We start from the raw sequence: 25,885 nt of genomic DNA, 5'->3' as shown, positions 1-25,885 counted from the left end.
CATTTAAACTTGATCTTAAACTTTAACAGAATAAAAGTCCCAGGACCAGATGGCTTCATGGGTGAAATTTACCAAACATTTAAGGAAGAAATAATACCAATTCTGCAGAAACTCTTCTGGAAATTTGAAGAGGATGAGATATATCCTAACTCATTCTATAAAGGCAGCATCACCCTGATACCAAAATCATACAAAGACGTTACAAGAAAAGAAAACTATAAATAAATACCTGTCATGCACATAGAAGCAAAAAATTTAACAAAATTTTAGATAAAATCCTGAATATCTGGAAAGGATAAGCACATCGTGACCAAGTGAGGCTTATCCCAGGAATGCAAGATTGGCTTAACATTTGAAAATCAATCAATATAATTCATCATATTAACAGACTAAAACCAAAAAAAAAAAAAAAAATCATGTGGTCATATGATTATCTCTATACACACACATTAAAAAAACTTTGACAATATCCTGATATAAATAAAGTTCCATCAAACTAAGAGTAAAACTAAATCACAGAACTAAATGTATAACCTGAACACATAAAACTAGAAGGAAACGTTGAAGAAAACCTTTGTGACCTTAAGTTAGGCAAAGATTTCTTATATGCCTCACCATAAAAGGAAAAGGAAAATTGATGGAAATACATCAAAATTGAGAGCTGATCTTCCAAAGACACAGTTAAGAGAATGAAAAGGCAAAGCACAAAGTAGGAGAAAATATTTCAAATCACTTTTCTGATAAAGGACTTGGATATACCTGCTGTATGACCCAGCCATTCTACTCCTAGGTATTTGCTCATTGTGCATACAATGACTTATACATGAATGTCTATAACAGCTTTGTTTGCCATGAGTAAAAGCTGGAAACAACCCAAATATCCATCAATAATTGGATGGATAAACAAATTTTGGTATATCCATACAATGGAAAACTACTCAACAATAAAAAGAAATGAACTATGGATACATGCAACAACATGAATGAATCTTAATTATGCTGAGTGAGAGTAGCTGGATAAAAAAGAGTATGTTGTGCATGATTCCATTTGTACAAAATTTGTGATGATACAAACTAAGATATAGTGACAAGAAGCAGACCAGTGGTTGCCTGTTGATTGAGGAGGGACATGGCCAGGACAGGGGGAATGGTGAGATTTAAAAAAGAGTACCAGAATTCTTACAGGGGTTTCATTTGCTTGATCATGGTGATAGTTTCCTAGGTATATACATATATTACAACATCAAATTGCACACTTTAAATATGTACAATATATTTTATGTCAGTTATACTTCTTTATTATTTTTAAAATATATTTATTTATTTTGAGAGGGAGAGAGAGCAGGGAAAGGGCAGAGAGAGAGAGAGAGAGAGAGAGAGAGAGAGAGAGAATCCCAAGTAGCCTCCGCGCTGCTCATGCAGAGCCAATGCAGGGCTCGAACCCATGAACCATGAGATCATGTCGTGAGCGTAACCAAGAGTCATATGCCTAACTGACTGAGCCACCCAGGCGTCCCTGTCAGTTATACTTCAATACAGCTATTACAAAATTAGGACAGTGGAGCAAGACTGATCAATAAATTTGCCATGATTTTCCTTGTCTTGAAAGCTATCAAGTTTTTGGTGAAACGTAGACAAGTCAGAATCAAAAGTTGAGTTTACTTACAGCTATAAAGTCTGGTTGTAATTGTATTCTCTAGTCTGTTTACTTGCTCAATTAATTGTTTACCTATGGTAATGATTATTTTTAAAATATACTTTTGTATTGAATTGAGCAGGTAGTTTTCGAACATGGTCGTGCACATGAATACCTGTGGGAACTTGTCAGACATGCAGATTTCCAGGGTGTTCTCAATCATGGGTTGGGGAATCTGCAACCTGAGCAAGCTTCCCAGGCAACTTTGGTGTATGTATCCATAGACCACATTGCAGCATCACTTCTTAATAGAACAATGTTCACGTCAAAATGGTGCAAACTTGGATAGACGCTTTGGACCACTGGTGCCCGATTGAAAAGGAGTATTCTTGATCTAGTTCATTGTCCCCCTGCCCCCCTCCCCCTGTATATATATGTCCTCTTATAAAGGACAGTTGACTTATTTGAAAGGGGCAGCAAATTTGCATTTTTTTGTGTGTCTTGGTTGATATTCATGTTGCCTGCTCTTGTTAGAAAATAAAAAGTGTACAGGTACTAGAAAGAATTCAGGTGCTGTAAGGTTTCCTTTTCTCTTTTTTCTCTTCTGCTTCTTCCCCCGCCTCCTTTTCCATTCTTCACGATATTCATTGACCTGCATTTGGGGTTTTGTGTAATAATCATGTGCTACATACCGATCTGCTTCCACCAGGCCTTTCAATAGTGAAAGGACAGGGGGAGCAGGAAGAAAGAACCATCTTACACTTTATCAGGTACCTTAAAAAAACAAACACACAGTAAGAGCAACATTAATTCACCACTTTGAAGTTTGAGATCACGGAGAGCAAGAAAGCCTTTTCAATATATGTATTTCTTTCTGCTTTTCTGGGGGTTGATTTAAGGTTGCTCACTTGGAGAATCACAGATGTGTTGTTCACTCTTGTAACTTAAGATTATGCGGTTGAATGTTCCTTACTGTCTTTTTAGTGCTATATTTATTCTTTGTTTTCCACAGACATGATGCCATCATTATCTCAGGAACTGAAATGGCCAAACAAATCCAGAAAGAAATACAGAGAGGTGTGGAATCATGGATTTCCCTTGGGAACAGAAGACCTCACCTCAGTATCATTTTAGTGGGTGATAACCCAGCAAGCCACACGTACGTCAGGAAGAAGATCAGAGCTGCGTCCGCCGTAGGTAGGGATGCGTTTTAGTTGTTCTTGTTACTAAGTCGTGTCTTCTTGTGTTCCTTCAAAGTGCAGTAATTATCACTGAGAATTGCCAAATAAGTGCCATTTGAATAACATTTATCATTATTACCATTACTATTAGAGATGAGTTACCCAAGTTTATATTCATTTCTTAATGTTTTTCTCCAGCTTTCTTACTGAATTAATTTGATGTGATTTCAGATCCTATGGTGATATGTCAGAGGAACACTGCACATTTAAAGAGCCCATGTTTAGGGGTGCCTTGGTGGCTTGGTCGGTTGAGCGTCTGACTTTGGCTCAGGTCATGATCTCGCAGTTTGTGAATTCGAGGCCCACATCGGGCTCTGTGCCATCAGCCTGTCAGCACAGAGCCCACTCCAGATCCTCTGTCCCCCTCTGTCTGCCCCTCCCCACTGGCGCTCTCTCAAAACGAAATAAACATTAAAGGGCCCATTTTTAGGTATAGCATAGGGAATGTAGTCAGTGATATTGTAATAGCATTGTATGGTGACCGTTGTAGCTACACTTGTGATTAGCCTAGCTAGCAAAATGAACATACTTGTCGAATCACCATGTTGTATACCTGAGACTGGTGTAACATTGTGTGTCAGCTGTATTTCAATTTTTTTTTTTAAAAAGGCCTATTTTTATTATACTTGCTTTAATCAGATAATAAACCTGGCCAGTTCGCTCTGCTGAACTGATAATGGTGGTGAAGGGTATTAACATATTTACTAGATTCACATCCCCTAACAGTAGCTTATCACAAATAAATGCAATACGATACTGGGCCAAAAATTGCGTGTGAATCATGAGAAAACATCTGTACTCTTTGAGACATCCCTTTTAGTGGTGGTTTGAACATCATTTTTGTAGAAGGTCCTTTCCTTCCAAGGAGGCAAGGCGCAGAGGAAACCTTTTACGCACCGTGTAAGACACCATTGTTGAAAAACCACATCTCTGCTGGTCAAATGACTCTCTGTGTTTGTTGTTCTTCCAGGGATCCGTAGTGAGATCATTCTAAAACCAAAGGATGTTTCTCAGGAAGAACTTTTGGATATAACTGATCAATTGAATATGGACCCACGAGTCAGTGGTATATTGGTTCAGTTACCACTACCAGGTACCTAAGGCTCTTGTATATGTCTGCTTTGGTGAGGACAAAGGGCGTCTTTCAACATTCTATCACGACACTGCAAGTAATTTAGGAAATACGTTCACGAAGGGACTAGCTCTCACACTAGCAGGTAATTGTTGGCAAAGCCTGGATGACTTCTGCTTGCAATGACTGAAACGTGTAAAGGAAAAATGTAGGCAAAAATTACACGTAGTCCTTACTTTGTACAATAGCCCCAAGACCGTGACAATGACTGTGCACGCTGAAACCAGGCAAAGAAACCTTAAAAACCCAATGGGAAAAACAACAGTCATTCTCTGAGCTTTATTTTTTTATTTTTTTAAACAAAAATTAAAAAAATATTTTTTAATGTTTACTTATTTTTGAAAGAGAGAGAGAGAGAGAGAGAGAGTGGGGGAGGGGTAGTGAAGGAGGGAGACACAGAATCTGAAGCAGGCTCCAGGCTTTGAACTGTCAGCATAGAGCCCGACGCGGGGCTCGAACTCACGAACTGTGAGGTCATGACCTGAGATGAAGTCGGACGCTTAACCGACTGAGCCACCCAGGCGCCCCTTAAACAAAATTTTTTTAATGTTTATTCATTTTTGAGAGACACAGAGAGGCAGAGCGTGAGTGGGAGGAAGGGCAGAGAGAGAGGGAGACACAGAATCCGAAGCAGGCTCCAGGATGAGCTGTCAGCACAGAACTGGATGTGGGGCTCAAACTCATAAACCGTGAGATCATGACCTCAGCCGAAGTTGGACACTTAACTGACTGAGCCACCCAGGCGCCCCTCGTTCTCTGACCTTTAAAATGTTCTCCCAAAACATTAAAAACTCTCTCTCTGTGGTTCATAAACATATAGGGAAATGGAACACAAAAAAAGAGGGAAGCTAGTATTTGTTCAGCACACTATAATTTAAAACATTAGAAACATCGAGAATTAAAGTGTTATTTCTTTGCAAAAAACTTGTTCAGAGGAGCTTGCACGGGAGCTTGCCTTCTCATCATGTAATTTACAATATGGAGCAAGCGCCTTTCCTGGGCCTTGGTGAATTCAACTGCATGTTCCTCTCTAAGTTTGGATCAGTTTCCATTTCGTCCTTTGTAATCATTTGCCAAGCAGTCTTCTTATGGTTCGTAGTTTTTTCACGGTTCTGAAATCTCTCTGAGAGTTTCTTTTATGGGATGGTTTATGCTGGTGCCACTTCCTCTGGGATGTTGTCATCGTTTTGTCATAAGAACCTTCTTCATGTACGGAGACAGTCCACCTTCATTAGAACTTCTGTGACTGCATATCCACATTGCTCCGAAGGGCCCAGAGACAACATTCCAGGGTCACCTCATTCGTGCACAACCCATTTCCATTCAATCAGCGTCCTACCGGAGCACTTAATCATAACTCTTCCCTTCCTGGGGGCACAGGTTTCTGTTGGTTTCTGTTATTTTTGCTTTGCTGTTGCCACTTTCAGACCTTCTGTTCACATCTCATTTCACTTCCAGTGTCACCACATTTTTTTTTTTTTTTTTTTTTTTTTTTTTTTTTTTTTTTTTTTTTTTGCTGCCCTGTCACCTTTACAGGTTAATTCCCTCTGTTGATTATCTACTTTTGTGAAATGTCTTGTGAGTTGACCACCGGGAGACCAGGAGGAAGTATGATTTGCTGTTGATGTTTGACCTGAATAACAAATGTGCAGTGATCAATCATCAACGGACTTTTAAAGAAGTGTCAAACGTGTTGCTCAGGGAACATGATGCTCATCTTTATTTACACGGTGATTTGTGAACCAGAGGGCCAGCAGTTCTTACATAATTACTCACAGTTAATTTACCATGATAACTAAACTTTGAACTGTGCTATTGGACGATTGGTGCTATTTAAGTAAATTGTGGCTCTGAAATTCATGTGTATTTCAACAGAGTGAAGTGAGGACTGCCATATAGTATAGATTACAGAAGGTTTTTTTTTTTTAATTTTTTTAATGTTTATTTGTTTTTGAGAGAGAGAGACAGAGTGTGAGTGGGGGAGGAGCAGAGAAAGAGGGAGACACAGAATCTAAAGCAGGCTCCAGGCTCTGAGCTGTCAGCATAGAACCTGTCGCGGGGCTCGAACCCACGAACCATGAGATCATGACCTGAGCCGGTGTCAGATGCTTAACTGACTGAGCCACCCAGCCGCCCCTAGATTACAGTAGTTTTGAGTTCTTCTATAAGTTTTGACTTGCAGAAAGTAAAAAGTGAATGGTGCTATTGCATGAGATCCTTGTATGGTATTGATTATACTTTATCCAACAATATAACTTAATTCCTTGGTATATAACTTTCGTGCTATTTAAATTGTACCAAAAATTCACGTTTCTAATTCTCATACGGATTTATTAGCATTGCAAATCTGTACAAAAAAAATTGGCAGTGGGTTTAAGCCCAATTGTTTGGCTCATATTAAAAAAAAACAAAAACAAAACAAAACAAAACAAAAAACAGTCTTCTTTGTACCATAGTTGCCAAGCAGTCTTCTTGTGGTTTGTAGTTTTTAAAAAATTTCTTCCGGCTGTAGTTGTACTGAATTCAAATAATTATTAAAAAACACATCACAAATTTCCAAATTTACAAATCTAAAACATTACATTTAGTTTGTTTTAAAAATTAAATGCAGGGGCGCCTGGGCGTCTCAGTCAGTTGAGCATCCGACTTCTGCTCAGGTCATGATACCACGGTTCAGGAGTTCGAACCCCACTCTGCTATCAAAGCGGAGCCAGCTTGGAATTCTCTGTCCCCCTCTCTTTCTGCCCTTAACCTGCACTCACAACCTTTATCTGTCTCTCTCTCTCTCTCTCTCTCTCAAAAATAAACAAATTAAAAAAATTAAATTCGTATCTGTAGAGATTTTTACCTGTTTTGGGCAACCTTTCTCTGTTGGCGAATTTATTAGAAAATTGCCACTAGATGGCACTGTTGGTCTGTCTGTAGTAAAATTGCTTGTGTCCTGTGTTCCTTCTAGAGAGTGAGAAGCACAGAACCAAAGGGACTGTGGTAATAACAAATATCTTGATGCTCTAAGAAAGAACAATTCTCTATGTTGCCGAAAAGCCAATAATATGCAAAATAATAATGGCTAAAATTTATTACATTAAACATTTATTTATTATGTCTCAGGAACTTTACATTTATTACTTCATTGAATCCTGATACTAATCCTGGGTAGTCGGAGCTCTTATTATGGACATTTCACTGGTGTTAAGATTTGAGGCACAGAAAGCTTAAGTAACTTCCCTTAAGGTCACCGGGTTGATAAGTAATTGAGCTGGGATGGAAGGAAGACTGGTTCCTCGTGCCATTACTTTTAACCATCGTGTTACCCTCACCAGCATATTGGTGGTAGCTAGTGAGTAATGTATCATACTATGTGGCAAGTATTCCTTGATACAGATAATTTTATCTACTCCTCAAAGCAGCCTTATGAGTAGGAATTGTTTTCTTTATTTTACATATGAGAAGACTCGTCTATATTACTTAACCTACGTTATACTGGGACATATGGCGTGTTGATGAATAGAAAACAATTGGTTAAAGTAGAAAATTATAGAATAATGCATATTTACCTTAAATATTGTTTTATAACATAAATCATTTAAATACTCGGTTATTCATCAGTCTTTTGATGTGGGTCCACAGATCTTTGGAACTTACTGATTGGAATTTTGAATCATCTTCTGGTATTAATAATACCTATGAATCATTGCCTCTGATTTTCAGTTTGAGGTGAAACTATCTCAGTGAAAATTCTTACTGCTTTTTAAAATAGCTCCCAGGGTGCCTGGGTGGCTCAGTTGGTTAAGCCCTTGACTCTTGATTTCGGCTCAGGTCATGATCTCACTGTGGGATCAAGCCCCACATCAGGCTTCGTGCTGACAGAGTGGAGCCTGCTTGGAATTCCCCCTCCCTCTCTCTGCCCATCGCCTCCCCCAACCTATGTGCATGTATGAGCTCTCTCTTAAAATAAGTAAATAAATGTTTAAAAAAAATCTCCCAATCTTCATGATTGTCCTGTTCATATCTAAATCCTTACTAATTCATTTTAGTTCTCAAGAGCCTTTCCAGAACATTCAATTTAGTTTTTATAGAAATAACAGCTGTTTTCTTCTCACACTCTGTTGTCATGTTTATACTGTTTTAATTACATTACATTATTTACTGTGAAAGAACTAGCAAAAACAGATTGGGAAAGACTTGATTATCATGAAGGTCAACTGGTAGGGGCAGGCATAGTTAAACTACTTTCTGATTTGTTCTGTGAGCTCTGAGCATCAGCTTTCATGTTTTACAGAAGAAATGGAACTCTTTGTGTCATGGCAGTAGATTGGCTATGTGGAAGTAGGTTGAGATAATGTCTCCTGTCCCAGTCTTAATAAAATTGTTAGAAAGAACCAGTGAAACAATGAGCAAATGAGAAAATGAGGTGATTCGAGTTGATCATGCCTTGCATTTTATATCATTTGGTTAATAATTTGGATTCCAAGTTGTCTCATGATTAGAAATTGGGGATTATTATTCACAATTAGGGAAATATCTTGAGTAAAAGAAATTCTGAATTAGAATTATAATTCTGATGTTGCAGGACAAGTTTGCATGGGATGAATCGGAATGTACAAATAGTTTCCATGCCTCTCACTTAGATAAAAACCAAAGAAATGGGATAGAATTCTTCCCTATTTGATGGTAATAAGTTTGTTTCAAGCTAAACCTGTGTTTATGTTCAGGAGCTCTGCAACTTGGGTCAGGATTGGAAGTCTTCAGGATATAACCGTGTGTCCATAGTCACGCAGCCTGGCTGTTTTTCCTGTAGTTGACCCTCAAACCACAGAGAAATAAAAACAACCACATGCAATGCTTCCCTACTCCCATCCTGACTGTGATCAGAGTCTATTAGTATCAATAAGTGGTCATTTTGTCAAGCCAGAAAGATGTCTGCTATTCACGTTCTATGTATTTTTTCTCCTAGTCATGTATTATTTGCTCTTAGCTTTTATTGAGTTATATCTATTAAAGTGATATTATATTAAAAGTTATGTCATTTGTAGAATATGTATCAGCCTATAGTGTTAAAAAAAAGGTATAATAGTGATCTTTAAAAATTCGGAAGCAATTTTTTCTAACTAAAGCCAGAAAAGAGAAATTATAAAGTGCTTTATATATGGTAACTTGTATAATGCTTACAACAACTCTTACCGGTAGGTGCTATGCCTTTCAATCTGTGGTTTGTAGTGAAGGATAGTAAAAGAACTGAGTAACTTATGTGATCAGGGAGGTAGTAAGTAGCAGAACAATGCCGGCAGAAGCAATGATGTTGTCCTTTCAGCTGCCATCACTGTCCTACAATGGAGATTTCAAGGCACATACCAAGGGAGATGTTTGCTCATCTCGTGTTTTCTTGCTTTCTAAAGTCTAGTTTTCATTTATTTCTAAAACAAAATGATTAGGTAGAAGGAGAAGACTTATTCCATCTTATCCATCATTTTCTAAAATCATTTTTCAGCTATTGAATGTGACATCTTTGAATATCAACATCTTCCAGTTTATGTAAGGGGGTTAAAAAGAGATATTAGAATAAAATATTGGAACAAAGGATTGAATCTGGAGGGAATGAGTAAGAAGAGTTAAAGTCTAGTGTGTAGATTTAGCAAAGATCAACTTTTCTAATAATTAGTAGGCATCAAAATGGGGAGATTGACCTAATTAATTAGCATATAGATATATGTATTTCCTAAATCTTAATTCCTCATTTGGAGAAAAAAAGTCTTTGCCATAATTGCTTTTCTTAAGAGGTTATGCAATGTATGTATGCAGAATACTTATTATTGTATTTTTCGTGTTCTTGACCAGAGTGGGAAATTTTCATCACCCTAGACTTCTTCATGGTTGTAGAACCCTTTATTCTGTTTATTTCTAAATGATTTCCAAATTTTGACTTGACCTTTGTTATAACATTTTCCCTCTTTCTCTAGGGAGAAGAAAGCCCAGTTCTGTGTTTGAGTGTTCAGAACAATTCTGCATGGAATATTTTATTAATGGAATATGGCTTTAGCCTCTGACCTCTTAACTATATTGATTATCTGTCACACATACCAGAGCTGACTTCTTTCCAACCATCAGGTCTTAGCTTAAATGCCACACTGCCTCAGAGAACCCTTCCCAACCCACATCCTCTGAAATTATTTTAATTCTGTTATTCTCTATTTCAGAGTTGCCTTTTCTTTGGCAGGAAAAGTTCTCCAATATCTACATGCTCCCATCATTTCCCAGCTTTTCAGAGCAGTTACGTTGGGGCCATGTGACTACCTTCAGCTGGATTGTGAGGGGAAGTGACTTTTGTGAGCCATTTCTTGACTGAGATGGTTAAAAGCTATTGTGCTACACCGCCCCTCCTTTTTTTTTTTTTATTGCAGTTATTATGGAAGCTAGATGTTACAGATGATTTTAAATTATAGGGAGGGAAGTAGGATTCTTTTTTTTTTTTAAGTTTATTTATTTATTTGGGGGAGACAGAGACAGTGCTAGTGGGGGAGGGGCAGAGAGAGAGAGGGGGAGAGAGAGAATCCTAAGGAATTTCTGTGCTGTCAGCGTAGATCCTGATGCGAGATTATGACCTGAGCTGAAACCAAGAGTCAGATGCTTAGCTGACTGAGCCACACCGGTGCCCTGGGAAGTGGGATTCTTATGGAGCTTTACATGAATAAGAATTAACTATCCTTTCATAAGTGACTCAGATTTCAGAATAAAACACACACATACATATGCACAAATTTGATGACAACTATAAACCTACACATCTAAGAAGCTCAACAAAGTCTAAGCCTATGCAATAGGAAGAAAACTATACCAAAGAACACCATAATCAAATTGTTCAAAACCAGTGTGATAGAAAAGGTATCAAAAGTAACAAGAGAGAGAAAAATCACATTACATAGAGAGGAACACAAAGAAGGAAGCAAATTTCTTGCTGGAAACAATGTAAACTAGAAGACAAGGGAATAACTTGGTCTTTAAAGTATTAAAAGAAAACCTGTCAATCATGAATTCTATCCTCAGTAACAATATCTTTTAAAACAAAGGCAAAACAAAGTATTTTTTCAGAAATTTAGGGAGGGGAGAACCCAGAAAGAGCTGAAAACAATCACCAGCAGACACATACTACCAAAAAATATTAAAGGAAGTCCTTCAGACAGTAGGAAATGATACCAGATGAAAATATGTATCTATCCAAAGGAATAAAGAGCCCTGGAAATGGTAGCTACATGAGTAAATATAGATGATATTTTTCTTAGCATTCAAATCATCTTAGAATATAATTGATGTTTAATCAAAAACAAAAACCATGGAATATGTGATTTGTAACATATATAAGTAAAATCTACAACAATAACACAAACATTGGGAGAGAAGAAATGGTATTAATGTTAGATTCTTATATGGGAAGTGATATATCACTTGAGGGTAGATTGAGATAAATTCAAGGTATATACTATAGAACCACAAGCAACCACTAAAAAATGCAATAGTTATAGCTAATAAAACAAGGAGATAAAATGGAATCACTAAAAATATTCAATTATTCCAAAGGAAGGAAGAATAAAGGGGCAAAGACAACAATGAAAACACATAGCAAGATGATAAGTTTCATGACATAATGTTGCAAATAACCCAATAAAATGTCAGAGGTTGTCAGATTGGATAAAAGAGCCAACTGTATGCTGCATACAAAAAACACACTTCAAGTATAAAGACACAGAGAAGTTACAAGCAAAACAATGGAAAAGATATGCCATGCTAACACTAATTAAAAGAAAGTTGGAGTGATTTTGTCAATATCAGGCAAAGTATATTTCAGAGCAATGAATATTACCAGGGATAAAGAAGGTCATTCCCCAGTAATAAAGGGATCTGTTTGTCAAAAGGAAATAACAGTCTTGGGGTGCCTGGGTGGCTCAGTTGGTTAAGTGGCCGACTCTTGATTTCAGTTCACGTGGTGATCTTATGGTTCTTGGGATCAAGCCCCATGTTGGGCTCTGTGCCAACAGTGGGGAGCCTGCTTGGGATTCTCTCTCTCCCTCTCTCTCTGCCCATCCCCTGCTCATGGTATCTCTCTCTCTCTCTCTCTCTCTCTCTGTTTTTCTCTCTCTGAAAATAAGTAAACTTAAAAAACGAAATGTCTTAATCACTTATATACCTAAAAAGAAACCTTCAATAAAAACTAATAGAATTACAAGAAAAATAGACAAATCCAAAATTATCATCATACATTTTAATACCTCTCTGTCAATAATTGAAAGAACAAATAGACAGGAAATCAGTGAGGATAGAGATTTGAAGTAGAGTATCATCCAATTTGACCTAATTGACATTTGTAAAACACTATCCCAGCAAACAACAGAATACACACCTTTTTTTCAAGTTTACGTAGAAAATTTACCAAAAAAATAGCATATTCTAGGTCATAAAACAAATCTCAAATATAAAGGATTCATGTTGCCTAAAGTGTTTTCCTTGACCACAGTGGAATTAAATTAAAAATCACTAACAGAAAAATATCTGGAACGTTCCCAAATATTTAGAAACTAAATAACACACTTCTAAGTAACACATGCATCAGATAAGAAAATTGAAGGGAAGTTAGAACATTTTTTAACTTTTTACGAAGACACAGCATATCAAAATTTATGCTATGCTGCTAAATAGTAGTTGGGGGAAATATATAGCACTATATACCTATCTTAGAAAAGACGAAAGGTGCCAAAGCAATAATCTCAGTTTCCACCTTAACGTACTAGAAAAAAGAGCAAGTTAAAGACAAAGGAAGGACAAGAAAGAAAATAGAAAACAGAAATGATGAGGAAAATAAATGAAACACAAGCTAGTTTGATCAAGGCAAAAAAAAAAAAAAAAAAAAAAGATACAAATTACCAGTATCAGGAATGAGAGGTCACATCACTATAGACTCTAAGGCTGTTAAAAGGATAAAAGGGAATATTTTGAACAACTTTATGGCAAGTCATGTGACAAGTTTGATGAAATAAATGACTTTCTTGAAAGACACATACTACCAAGGCCCATTCAAGAAGTAGATAATATGAAGAATTCTATTAAAAAATTGATTTTGTACTTAAAATCCATTCCACAAGTAAAGTTCCATGTTCAGATGGCTTTGCTGGTGAATTCTACCAAATATTTGAGGAAACAAAAAATGCTAAAAAGGAAGGAGTACTCCTGAACTCATATGAGGCCACCATTACCCCAATATCAAAAACCAGGCATTACAAAAGACATTACAAAGAAGGAAAACCATAGACCGGTATCTTTCATGAACATCAATGTAAAAGATATGATCAAAATCTAACAAAATCCAACAATATAGAAAAGGGATCATTCATCATGAAATAAAGGGTTTTATTCGAGGAATGCAACATTGCTTTCACATTAGAAAATCGAACGATGTATTTAATCACGTTAACAAACTAAATATGAAAAACCATATAATTAACTCATTATATACAGATAAAATAGTTGATAAGACTATCATTGATTCCTGATAAAAAGCTGTCATATAACTAATAGTAAAGGGAATATCCTGAAGGTGATAAGGGGCACATCTGAAAAATTTACAGTCATCAGAGTTGATCATGAAAAACTGAGCATTTACCTCCTACGATCAGGAAGATGTCAAGGATGTCCACTCCTACCATGTCTATTTAACATTGTATCGGAGAGTCTAAGCAGCACCATAAGGCAAGAGAAAGAAAATAAAAAGCAGATAATATGACTGTCTATGTATAAAATCCAATGGAATCTAGAAAAAGAAAACTAATAGTGATGTGATTTTTAGCAAGATTGGAGGATACAAGATTAATATGCAAAATGCAATTGTCATTTAATAGCATCAAAAATCAGGTATTGAAATAAAAACACTAAGATAACATCCAAAAATGAAATCTTTAGGCATAAATTTGACAAGAGATGTGAAAAATCTATACATCGAATACTGCAGAACATTCCTAAAATAAATTAAATAAAAGCTAAATAAGTGTATCAATATACAACGTCCATGTATTGGGAGACTAAATGTTGTTAAGATGTAGTCATCTTTACATTGATTTGTAGATTCATGGCAGTCCCAATTAAAATCCCATCATGCTTTTTTGTAGCAGTTGACAAACTGATGGGCAAATTTATATGGATATGCAAAATACTTAGAATAGTCAGAACACGAAATTAGTCACAGAAAAACAAATATCATGACTTCACTCATGTGGAATTTAAGAGACAAAACAGATGAACAGAAGGGAAAGGAAGCAAAAAGAATATAAAAACAGGGAGGGGGACAAAACAGAAGAGACTCTTAAATATAGAGAACAAACAGAGGGTTGCTGGAGGAGTTGTGGGTGGCGGATGGGCTAAATGGGTAAGGGGCACTGAGGAGTCTATTCCTGAAATCATTATTGCACTATAATGTAGCTAACTTTGATGTAAATTTTAAAAAAGTAAAAAAATGGTTGAAATAACTTTGAAAATGAGCAACATAGTTGGAAGATTAACACCACCCAATTTGAAGATTAATCAAAAATCTTAAAATCAAAAGGTACAAACTTCCAGTTATAAAATAAGTAAGTCATGGGGATATAATGTACAACATGTACTAAAATTAATAATACTATATTGCTTATTTGAAAGTCACTAAGAGAGTATATCTTAAACTTTTCATCTCTTGGGGTACCTGGGTGACTCAGTTGGTTACGTGTCTGACTCTTGATTTCAGCTCGGGTCATGAGATCCAACCCTGTGTTGGGCTCTGTGCTGGGAGTGGAACCTGCTTAAGATTCTTTCTCTGTCTCCACCTTCCCCTCCCCAAATGTCTCTCTCTCTTTCCTTCTCAAAAACAAAGTCCTCATCACAAGAAAAAAAATGTAACTGTATAGTGATAGATTTAATTAGATTTGTTGTGGTGATCATTTTGTAATATATACAAATATCAAATCATGTTGTACACCTGAAACTAATATAATGTTAGAGGTCAATTATACCTTAATAAAAACAATTTAAAAAAAGACTTAATTATAAAGCTGCAATAAACAAGGCAGTATATTATTGGAATCATCAGATCAAGCAGAGAAATTCAAAGTCCAGACCTCTATCAATATGTGAGTTTTGACAAGGTGGGAAGACAAAGTAACACAGGAAGGTATGATTCTGGGTGCTGAAAAATTGGACTACTTACAGATATGAAACAAGAACTTAATAAATTAGACTTTATCAAAATGTAAAACTTGTGTTCTGTTAAAGGAATGAAAAGATAGGCCATAGACCAGATGAAAATATTTGCAAAGCATATATCTGTTAACTTATGAATATACAGAATATATAAAGTGCTCTCTTGGGGCACCTGGGTGGCTCAGTTTGTTAAGCATCTGACTCTTTTTTTTTTTTTTAGGTTTTTTTTTTAAATTTTATTTTTTATTTTTTTAAATTTACATCCAAATTAGTTAGCATATAGTGCAACAATGATTTCAGGAGTAGATTCCTTAGTGCCCCTTAACCATTTTAGCCCACCCCCTTCCAACAACCCCTCCAGTAACCCTCAGTTTGTTCTCCATATTTATGAGTCTCTTCTGTTTTGTCCCCCTCCCTGTTTTTATATTATTTTTGTTTCCCTTCCCTTATGTTCATCTGTTTTTTCTCTTAAAGTCCTCATATGACTGAAGTCCTATGATTTGTGTCTTTCTCTGACTGACTAATTTCACTTAGCATAATACCCTCCAGTTCCATCCACATAGTTGCAAATGGCAAGATTTCATTCTTTTTGATTGCCACGTAATACTCCATGGTATATCTATATGCCACATCTTCTTTATCCATTCACCCATCAATGGACATTTGGGCTCTTTCCATACTTTGGCTATTGTTGATAGTGCTGCTATAAACATGGGGGTGCATGTGTCCCTTCGAAACAGCACACCTGTATCCCTTGGATAAATGTCTACTAGTGCAATTGCTGGGTCGTAGGGTAGTTCTATTTTTAGTTTTTTGAGGAGCCTCCATACTGTTTTCCAGAGTGGCTGCACCAGCTTGCATTCCCACCAACAATGCAAAAGACATCCTCTTTCTCCGCATCCTCACCAACATCTGTTGTTGCCTGAGTTGTTAATGTTAGCCATTCTGACAGGTGTAAGGTGGTATCTCATTGTGGTTTTGATTTGTATTTCCCTGATGATGAGTGACGTTGAGCATTTTTTCATGTGTTGGTTGGCCATCTGGATGTCTTCTTTGGAGAAGTGTCTATTCATGTCTTTGGCCTATTTCTTCACTGGATTATTTGTCTTTTGGGTGTTGAGGTTGATAAGTTCTTTATAGATTTTGGATACTAACCCTTTATCTGATATGTCATTTGCAAATATCTCCTCCCATTCTGTTGGTTGCCTTTTAGTTTTGCTGATTGTTTCCTTTGCTATGCAGAAGCTTTTTATTTTGATGAGGTCCCAGTAGTTCATTTTTGCTTTTGTTTCCTTTGCCTCCGGAGACGTGTTGAGTAAGAAGTTGCTGCGGCCAAGATCAAAAAGATTTTTGCCTGCTTTCTCCTCAAGGATTTTGATGGCTTCCTGTCTTGCATTGAGGTCCTTCGTCCACTTTGAGTTTATTTTTGTATATGGTGTAAGAAAGTGGTCCAGGTTCATTCTTCTGCATGTCGCTGTCCAGTTTTCCCAGCAGCACTTGCTGAAGAGACTGTCTTTATTCCACTGGATATTCTTTACTGCTTTGTCAAAGATTAGTTGGCCATATGTTTGTGGGTCCATTTCTGGGTTCTCTACTGTTCCATTGATCTGAGTGTCTGTTCTCGTGCCAGTACCATACTGTCTTGATGATTACAGCTTTGTAGTATGGCTTGAAGTCTGGGATTGTTATGCCTTCTGCTTTGGTTTTCTTTTTCAAGATTGCTTTGGCTATTTGGGGTCTTTTCTGGTTCCATACAAATTTTAGGATTATTTGTTCTAGCTCTGTAAAGAATGCTGGTGTTATTTTGGTAGGGATTGCATTGAATATGTAGATTGCTTTCGGTAGTATCGACATTTTAACAATATTTGTTCTTCCTATCCAGGAGCATGGAATCTTTTTCCATTTTTTTTGTGTCTTCTTCAATTTCTTTCATAAGCTTTCTATAGTTTCAGTGTAAAGATTTTTCACCTACTTGGTTAGATTTATTCCTAGGTATTTTATGGTTTTTTGTGCAACTGTAAATGGGATCGATTCCTTGACTTCTCTTTCTGTCACTTCATTTTTGGAGTATGGGAATGCAACCGATTTCTGTGCATTGATTTTATATCCTGCAACTTTGCTGAATTCATGAATCAATTCTAGCAGTTTTTTGGTGGCATATTTTCGGTTTTCCATATAGACTATCATGTCATCTGTGAAGAGTGGAAGTTTGATCTCCTCCTGGCCTATTTGGATGCCTTTTATTTCTTTGTGTTGTTTGATTGAAGAGGTTAAGACTTCCAATACTATGTTGAATAACAGTGGTGAGAGTGGACATCCCTGTCTTGTTCCTGAGCTTAGGGGGAAAGCTGTCAGTTTTTCCCCATTGAGGATGATTTTAGCGTTGGGTCATTCATGTATGGCTTTTATGATCTCGAGGTATGCTCCTTCTATCCCTAGTTTCTTGAGGGTTTTTATCAAGAAAGGATGCTGTATTTTGTCAAATGCTTTCTCTGAATCTGTTGAGAGGGTCTTATGGTTCTTGTCCTTTCTTTCAGTGATGTGATGAATCACATTAGTTGTTTTGTGGATATTGAACCAGCCCTGCATCCCAGGTGTAAATCCCACTTGGTCATAGTGAATAATTTTTTTAATGTATTGTTGGAGCCAGTTGGCTAATATCTTGTTGAGGATTTTTGCATCCATGTTCATCAGGGAAATTGGTCTCTAGTTCTCCTTTTTAGTGGGGTCTCTGTCTGGTTTTGGAATCATGGTAATGTTGGCTTCATAGAAAAAGTTTGAGAGTTTTCCTTCCATTTCTATTTTTTGGAACAGTTTCAAGAGAATAGGTGTCAATTTTTCCTTAAATGTTTGGTAGAATTCCCCTGGAAAGCCATCTAGCCCTGGACTCTTGTTTTTTGGCAGATTTTTTATTACTAATTTGATTTCCTTATTGGTTTTGGGGCTGTCCAAATTTTCTATTTCTTCCTGTTGCAGTCTTGGTAGGTATATGTTTCTAGGAATTTGTCCATTTCTTCCAGATTGTCCATTTTATTGGCATATAATTGCTCATAATATTCTCTTATTATTGTTTTTATTTCTGCTGTGTTGGTTGTGATCTCTCCTCTTTTATTCTTGATATTATTTATTTGGGTCCTTTCCTTTTTCTTTTTGATAAAACTGGCTAGTGGTTTATCAATTTTGTTAATTCTTTTCAAACCAGCTTCTGGTTTCATTGATCTGTTCTACTGTTCTTTTGGTGTTGATAGCATTAATTTCTGCTCTAATCTTTATTATTTCCTGTCTTCTGCTGGTTTTGGGTTTAATTTGCTGTTCTCTTTCCAGCTCCTTTAGGCATAAGTTTAGGTTGTGTATCTGAGATCTTTCTTCCTTTTTTAGGAAGGCCTGGATTGCTATATACTTTCCTCTTATGACCACCTTTGCCGCATCCCAGAGGTTTTGGGTTGTGGTGTTATCATTTTCATTGACTTCCATATACTTTTTGATTTCCTCTTTAACTTCTTGGTTAGCGCATTCATTCTTTAGTAGGATGTTCTTCAGTCTTCAAGTATTTGTTACCTTTCCAAATTTTTTCTTGTGGTTGATTTTGAGTTTCAAAGCATTGTGGTCAGAAAATATGCATGGTATGATCTCGATCTTTTTGTATTTACTTAGGGCTGATTTGTGTCCCAGTATATGGTCTATTCTGGAGAATGTTCCATGTGCACTGGAGAAGAATGTATATTCTGCTGCTTTAGGATGAAATGTTCTAAATATATCTGTTAAGTCCATCTGGTCCAGTGTGTCATTCAAAGCCATTGTTTCCTTGTTGATTTTTTGATTAGATGATCTGTCCATTGCTGTGAGTGGGGTGTTGAAGTCTCCTACTATTATGGTATTACTATCGATGAGTTTCTTTATGTTTGTGATTGATTTATATATTTGGGTACCCCAAATTTGGTGCATAAATGTTTACAATTGTTAGGTCTTTTTGGTGGATAGACCCCTTGATTCTGATATAATGCCCTTCTGCATCTCTTGATACAGTCTTTATTTTAAAGTCTAGATTGTCTGATATAAGTGTGGCTACTCTGGCTTTCTTTTGTTGACCATTAGCATGATAGATGGTTCTCCATCCCCTTATTTTCAATCTGAAGGTGTCTTTAGGTCTAAAGTGGGTCTCCTGTAAACAGCATATAGATGGACCTTGTTTTCTTATCCATTCTGTTACCCTAGGTCTTTTGATGGGAGCATTGAGTCCAATGACGTTTAGAATGAATACTGAAAGATATGAATTTATTGCCATTATCATGCTTGTAGAGTTGGAGTTTCTGCTGGTGTTCTCTGGTCCTTTCTAATCTTTGTTGCTTTTGATATATATATATATATATATATATTTTTTTTTTTTTTTTTTTTTTTTTTTTTTTTTTTTTTTTTTTCATATTTTCTCCCCTCAGAGAGTCCCCATTAAAATGTCTTGCAGGGCTGGGTTAGTGGTGACAAACTCCTTTAATTTTTGCTTGTCTGGGAAACTTTTGATCTCTACTTCTATTTTGAATGACAGCCTTGCTGGCTAAAGAATTCTTGGCTGCATATTTTTCTGATTCAGCACATTGAATATATCCTGCCACTCCTTTCTGGCCTGCCAAGTTTCTGTGGATAGGTCTGCTGCAAACCTGATCTGTCTTCCCTTGTAGGTTAGGGACTTTTTTTCCTGTGCTGCTTTCATGATTCTCTCCTTGCCTAAGTATTTTGTGAATTTGACTATGATATGTCTTGTTGATGGTCGGTTTTTGTTGAATCTAATGGGAGTTCTCTGTGCTTCCTGGATTTTGATGTCTGTGTCTTTCCCCAGGTTAGGAAATTTTCCTCTCTGATTTTCTCACATAACCCTTCTACTCCTATTTCTCTCTCTTCCTCTTCTGGGACACTTATGATTCTGATGTTGTTCCTTTTTAATGAGTCACTGATTTCCCTAATTCTTAAATCGTGCTCTTTTGCCTTAATCTCCTTTTTTTTTTTTTCTGCTTCTGTATTCTCTATAAGTTTGTCCTCTATATCGCTGATTCTCTGTTCTGCCTTGTCCATCCTTGCCGCCGCTGCATCCATCCGTGATTGCAGCTCAGTTATAGCATTTTTAATTTTGTTCTGGCTATTTTTTACTTCTTTTATCTCTGCAGAAAGGGATTCTAATCTATTTTCAACTCCAGCTAGTATTCTTATTATTGTGATTCTAAATTCTGGTGCAGACATCTTGCTTGTATCTGTGTTGGTTAAATCCCTGGTTGTCGTTTCTTCATGCTCTTTCTTTTGGGGTGAATTCCTTCATTTTGTCATTTTGAAGGGAGAAAATGAATTAATGAGGTAGAAAAATTGAAATTAAAAAAACTAAAATTAAAAAATATTAAAATTAAAAATATTAAAATTAAAAAATCAAACACACACACACACACACAAATCAAATAAATGATGCTAGACCTTAGGTGTGTTTTGGTCTGGGTGTTGAAAGTGGTTTGACAGGTAGAGAAAAAAAAGGAGGGGGAGAAAAAAAAGGAAATCGTTTGAGAATTTGAAAAAAAGGAATACACTGAAGCAGACTGAAATGAGATGATGGGAGTAAAATAGAATTTGAAAAAATATACATAAAAGTAAAGAATATAGTAGAAAACAATTAAAGAAAAATATTTTTAATAAAAATTAAAAATAGATAATAATTTTTTTCTTTTTCTGTATTCAAGAAAAAGAAAAGAAACAAAAAAGAGAAAAAAGAAAAAAAAGGAAATCGTTTGAAAATCTAAAAAAGTGAATACACTGTAGTAGACTAAAATAAAATGACGGAAGTAAAGTAGAATTTGAAAAAAATTACATAAAAGCAAAAAATATAGTAAAAAAATTAAAGAAAAATATTTTTAATAGAAATTGAAAGTAAAAATTAAGTTTTTCTCTTTCTGCATTTGAGAAAAAGAGAAATGAAAAAGAGAAAAGAGAAACAGAAAGAAAAAAAGGAAATTGTTTGAAAATTTGAAAGAGTGACTACACTGAAGTAGACTAAAATACAATGACGGAAGTAAAATAGAATTTGAAAAATTTACACAAAAGTAAAAAATATAGTAATATAAATTAAGGAAAAATATTTTTAATAAAAATTGAAAATAAAAATGAATTTTTTCTCTTTCTGTATTCAAGAAAATGAAAAGAAGTGTAAAAGAGAAAAAAAGAAAGAAAGAAAATTGAATAGATGGACCTGCTAACAGATTGAAGTAGGAATGAAATTACTTGGTTTTCCCCTAGAAGTCAGTCTATGTAGCACTTTATAGTCCATAAACTAAGCCGGCAGTGAGACTTGTGTTCCTGAAGAGCCAAGTTGGCCCAGTTGGGCGGGGCTCAGTGTAATGGCTCTACTCTCCACTAGATGGCGTTGCTAGCCTCCTGGGGTGGATTGTTGCTGTGCTCATAGGTGCGTATGCGCATGCGCGGGAGTGGGGAAAATGGTGCCACACAGCTACCCAGTCTGTTCTCCCAGATCAGCAATTGTGCACCCGTTGTCTGTCTTCATCTTTCGTCCACTCCATGCTTTTTCACTCTCCATGACCAGGCCCCAGGCAGTACCTCTCTCCCGAGTTTTGTCTCAGATGTGGCTGTTTTCCCTGGCCCCTTGTGAAGGACTGCAGCTTTGACCTGTTCCGCCCCTCTGCAGGAGGGTCTCTCAACCAGTGGCCAAATGAGCAATGGCTGAGTGTTGGCTGCTCCCAGGAACGCTTGCTGGACCCTGCTGCCGCTGGTGCCCCAGACTGCGGCCAGACGCCAGCCGCCCCAGAAAAAGTTCGCGAGATAGTGTAGCAGCAGCGTTTCAGGGATTATGGAAAATTACAACACACATCTGGCACCAGGCTTCACCCTCAACGACCTTGCCCCAGCACCAGCAAATGTGGCCGCCTTCAGGGGTCTGCTGGGACCAGGTGGCTTCAACAGTCTCTACCAAATGTCCTTCCAGCAGTGGAACCGCTTTTCCCCGTGTGGCCTGAGAACCTCCCGGACCCCGCTCTGTTCTTGGGGATTCACGCTTCACACCAGAGCACCACCAGGTATCGAGCTGTGGAGGTGCAGACTTTGCGCTCCCCTTGTTTACAGTCTTAATTAAATTTAAACCCTCTCCTTTCTCCTTTCTCCCTTTTTAGTTTAGTCCCTGTAGCTATTTCTAATTTTCCACTTTCTCTCCAGCTGCATTTGGAGAGGGGTGCCTTTCCCGTATTCTCCCCCCGCCCCAGTCTGCGCCCTCTCCACCCGCAAAAGTGGCTCCCTACCCTCCGCGGCCTCTCCCCAAATTCACCTCTCTGCACCGCATACCTGCTGAATTCTGTGGTTCAGATTGTGCAGATTGTTGTGTTAATCCTCCAATCAGTTTTCTAGGTATGCAGGATGGTTTAGTGTTGGTCTGGCTATATTTCATGGACGCGATACACCTTTTTTAATTTTTAAAAATGTTTATTTATTTTTGAAGGAGAGACTGAACATGAGCAGGGGAGGGACAGAGAGAGAGGGAGACACAAAATCCGAAGTGGCTCCAGGCTCTGAGCTGTCAGCACAGAGCCTGATGTGGGGCTTGAACTTGCAAGCCATGAGATCATGACCTGAGCTGAGGTCGGTCCTTTAACCAACTGAGCCACCCAGGCACCCCAAGCATTGACTCTTGATTTCAGCTCAGGTCATGATCTCACGGTTTATGAGATTGAGCCCGCCAAGTTGGGCTCTGTGCTGACAGTGCAGAACCTGCTTGGGTTTGTCCCCTCTCTCTCTGCCCCTCCCCTCACCTGTGTGTGTGCGTGCTCTTTCTCTCTCTCTTTCTCTCTCTCAAAAATAAATAAACATTTTTTTTAAAAAAGAAGAGCTCTCAAAAATCACTGTCAACATTTATTTAACCCAGTTAAATAAAACCCAAGTCCTAGCCAGAATAATGTAAGTCCTTTTGTCCTTACAAGAAAAAACTGAACAAATTGAAGATCAGTCCTCTTCTTGACTCATCAGAGAACTGAGGTTTGTAGGGCAAACCAGCATCCCAAAATCTGGAGAGAGGCAAATTCAGAGACTCACAACCAGGATCTACTCACACTGAATAGAAGCTATTGGAGCTGTAAACTGATAGGAACTTTTAAATGGAATTTGGATGAATTTTTGGAGGCAGAAGGTGTAATAAGAATGAGAAACTCCTGGGCCCCTAGTCTTGGGTGTGGCTTTCAACAAAATAATCACAAGACATGCCAAAAGGCAAATGAAAACAGTCTGAGGAGACAAAACAAGCATCAGAACAAGATTCACCCATGGCAAAGATTTCAGAATTGCTAGACAGGGAATTTAAAATAACTATGATTAATATAATTAATATACTAATAACATAGTATATTAATATGATTAATATACTAATATTAATAAAATAACTATGATTAATAAAAAATAACTATGATTAATATAACTATGAAGATATAAAATGCTCTAGTAGAAAACGTAGCTAACATGCAAGAACAGATGGGCAATGAAAGCAGAGAAATGGAATCTCTAAGAAATGATCAAAAAGAAATGCTAGAAATCAAAACTACTCTAACAGACATAAAGAATGCTTTGATGGGCTCAGTTGTAGACTGGACATGCCAAGAAAAGAATCAGTAAACTTGATAATATGCCAGGAGAAGCTTCTTAAATTGAAATGCAAAGAAATAAACAAGAAGGGGGTGTGGGGAAACCCTCTGGAACATCCAAGAACCGTAAGACATTTTCAAAAGGTACATCACAATTGCAACTGGAATTCCAAGAAAAGGGAGAAACAGGGCAGGAGAAATAATGGCTGAAACTTTCCAAAATTAGTGACTGACACCAAACTGTCAAGAACTTCGTAGGATAAATACCAAAAATGGTCAAAAGATCTGAACGGACACTTGACCACAGAAGAAATAAACACATGAGCAGATACTCAGCATAAGTGGTTATTAGGGAAGTTCAAATGAAAACTGTAAGAAGATTCTATTACACACCTGCTAAAGTGGCTGAAATTAGAAAGCCTGCTGACCATACCAGATATTGGTGAGGATGTGTTGCTGGTGGGAATGCAAAATGGTTCACTCTGAAAATAGTTTGGTAGTGTCTTAAATGTACCTATTATATGGTGCGGCCACTCTATGTCTACATATTTACCTAAAAGAAAAGGAAATACATATTAAAATAAAGACTTGTATATGCATGTTCATGGAAGCTTTATTTTCTTACAATTCTAGTGGCTGAAAATCTGAGATCAGAGTGCCAGCCAGCATGGTTGGATTTGGTGAGAACTCTCTTCTTGGCTTTCAGACAGCCCCCTTTCCCCCCTTGTATCCTCACACAGTGGAGAGAGAGAGAGAGAGCAAACTGCCTCTGGTATCTCTTTTCATAAGGCCACCCATTCCATCATGAGGACCTTATCCTGATGATGACCTCATCTAAACCTTTAGATGACCTCATCTAAACCTAATTACTTCCCAAAGGCCCCATCTCTAAATACTATTACAATAGGGTTTGGGGTTTCAATATGTAAATTTGGGGCAACACAGTTCAGCCCATAGCAAATGGTTACTGGTGGTTGGAGGTGAGGGGAGAGGAAAGAGAGGGAGGGAAGGGTCATGAGGAAATTTCAGGGTAGCGAATGTTTTCATTGATTGTGGTGATGATTTCATAGGCGTATACATATGTCAAAGCTTATCAAATTATATACCTTAAATATGTGAGGTCTGTTATATTCAAGTATTCTTAAAGCTGTGTTTAGAAAAACAAATCTATTGGGAATACAAATAAATGCAATAAAACTGTCAAGGAAAGGAAGTCAAGGGAATGATAAGCCCAGCACACAGGGCTGAAGTTTCCATTAGGTCGGAGCACGAAAAGGGATGGGTTAATGGATGTACTGTGTGCTTAAATATAGGTTATTATCAAGGCCATAATTTTTGTTTTGGGTAGTGGATTTGCATATGCCTAGCTTTTTTAAAGTTGGACCGTGCTTGGATCAATATTGAGATTGTGTCACAAACCATGAATTATGGTGTAACCAATTTGGGCATTTGAAGTTTATTCATATGGAAAAAAGAGATTTCAAACAATATTGATTTCTGATTTAAATTTAAAATTTAAATTTTAAATTCCCCACACTTAAAAAAATTTTTTTTTCGTTGTTTCAAGTTGTCATTTAAATCCCAGTCAGTTAACATATAGTGAAATATTAGTTTCAGGAGTAGAATTTAGTGGTTCATCACTTACGTAAAAAATTTTTCTTATAGGTAACATTTTATCAACAAACTTATGTGCAAGGTGAACAAAGTGGAAGATAATTGTCCTGCAAGTGGAGTATGTTAACCAAATGGTGGCAGCATTGAGCAAGCAGTGATTTTTTAAAAAGGCTAATGGTTTATACTGGAAGCTGAGTAAATTACTTTGATATGATTTACATATTAGTAGGATGGGTTGATCCCTGTAGCCATGTATGTCTTTTCCTATTCATTCCCAGGTGGAAACCCTCCAGAGGTCCCTGAGATCTATAGAATTCCCTCTTTTTGAGCAATTGCTGTCATAAGTAGGTTATATGATGTAACTTGAAGACACTCAGAGTATCTTCAAAATCCAGAATTTCTTGAAACAAGAGTAATTACTTCTTGTACTTTT

At 37.0% G+C, this 25,885-nt stretch overlaps 1 protein-coding gene across 1 annotated transcript in view; it reads left to right on the top strand.

Annotated features, from left to right (window-relative positions):
• The window catches only part of MTHFD2L (methylenetetrahydrofolate dehydrogenase (NADP+ dependent) 2 like), a 144,894-nt gene that overhangs the window by 14,647 nt on the left and 104,362 nt on the right, over nucleotides 1–25,885 (top strand). Inside the window, exons 2-3 of the mRNA XM_042936196.1 lie at nucleotides 2,649–2,833; nucleotides 3,848–3,970. Of these exons, the coding sequence (XP_042792130.1) occupies nucleotides 2,649–2,833; nucleotides 3,848–3,970 (308 nt within the window). The remainder of the gene's footprint in view (nucleotides 1–2,648; nucleotides 2,834–3,847; nucleotides 3,971–25,885) is intronic.

This window comes from Panthera leo, chromosome B1 (assembly GCF_018350215.1).
Source record: "Panthera leo isolate Ple1 chromosome B1, P.leo_Ple1_pat1.1, whole genome shotgun sequence".
NCBI lineage: Eukaryota > Metazoa > Chordata > Mammalia > Carnivora > Felidae > Panthera > Panthera leo.
Note: the sequence above shows the minus strand (reverse complement) of the source record. Positions and strands in the feature narration are given on the sequence as shown.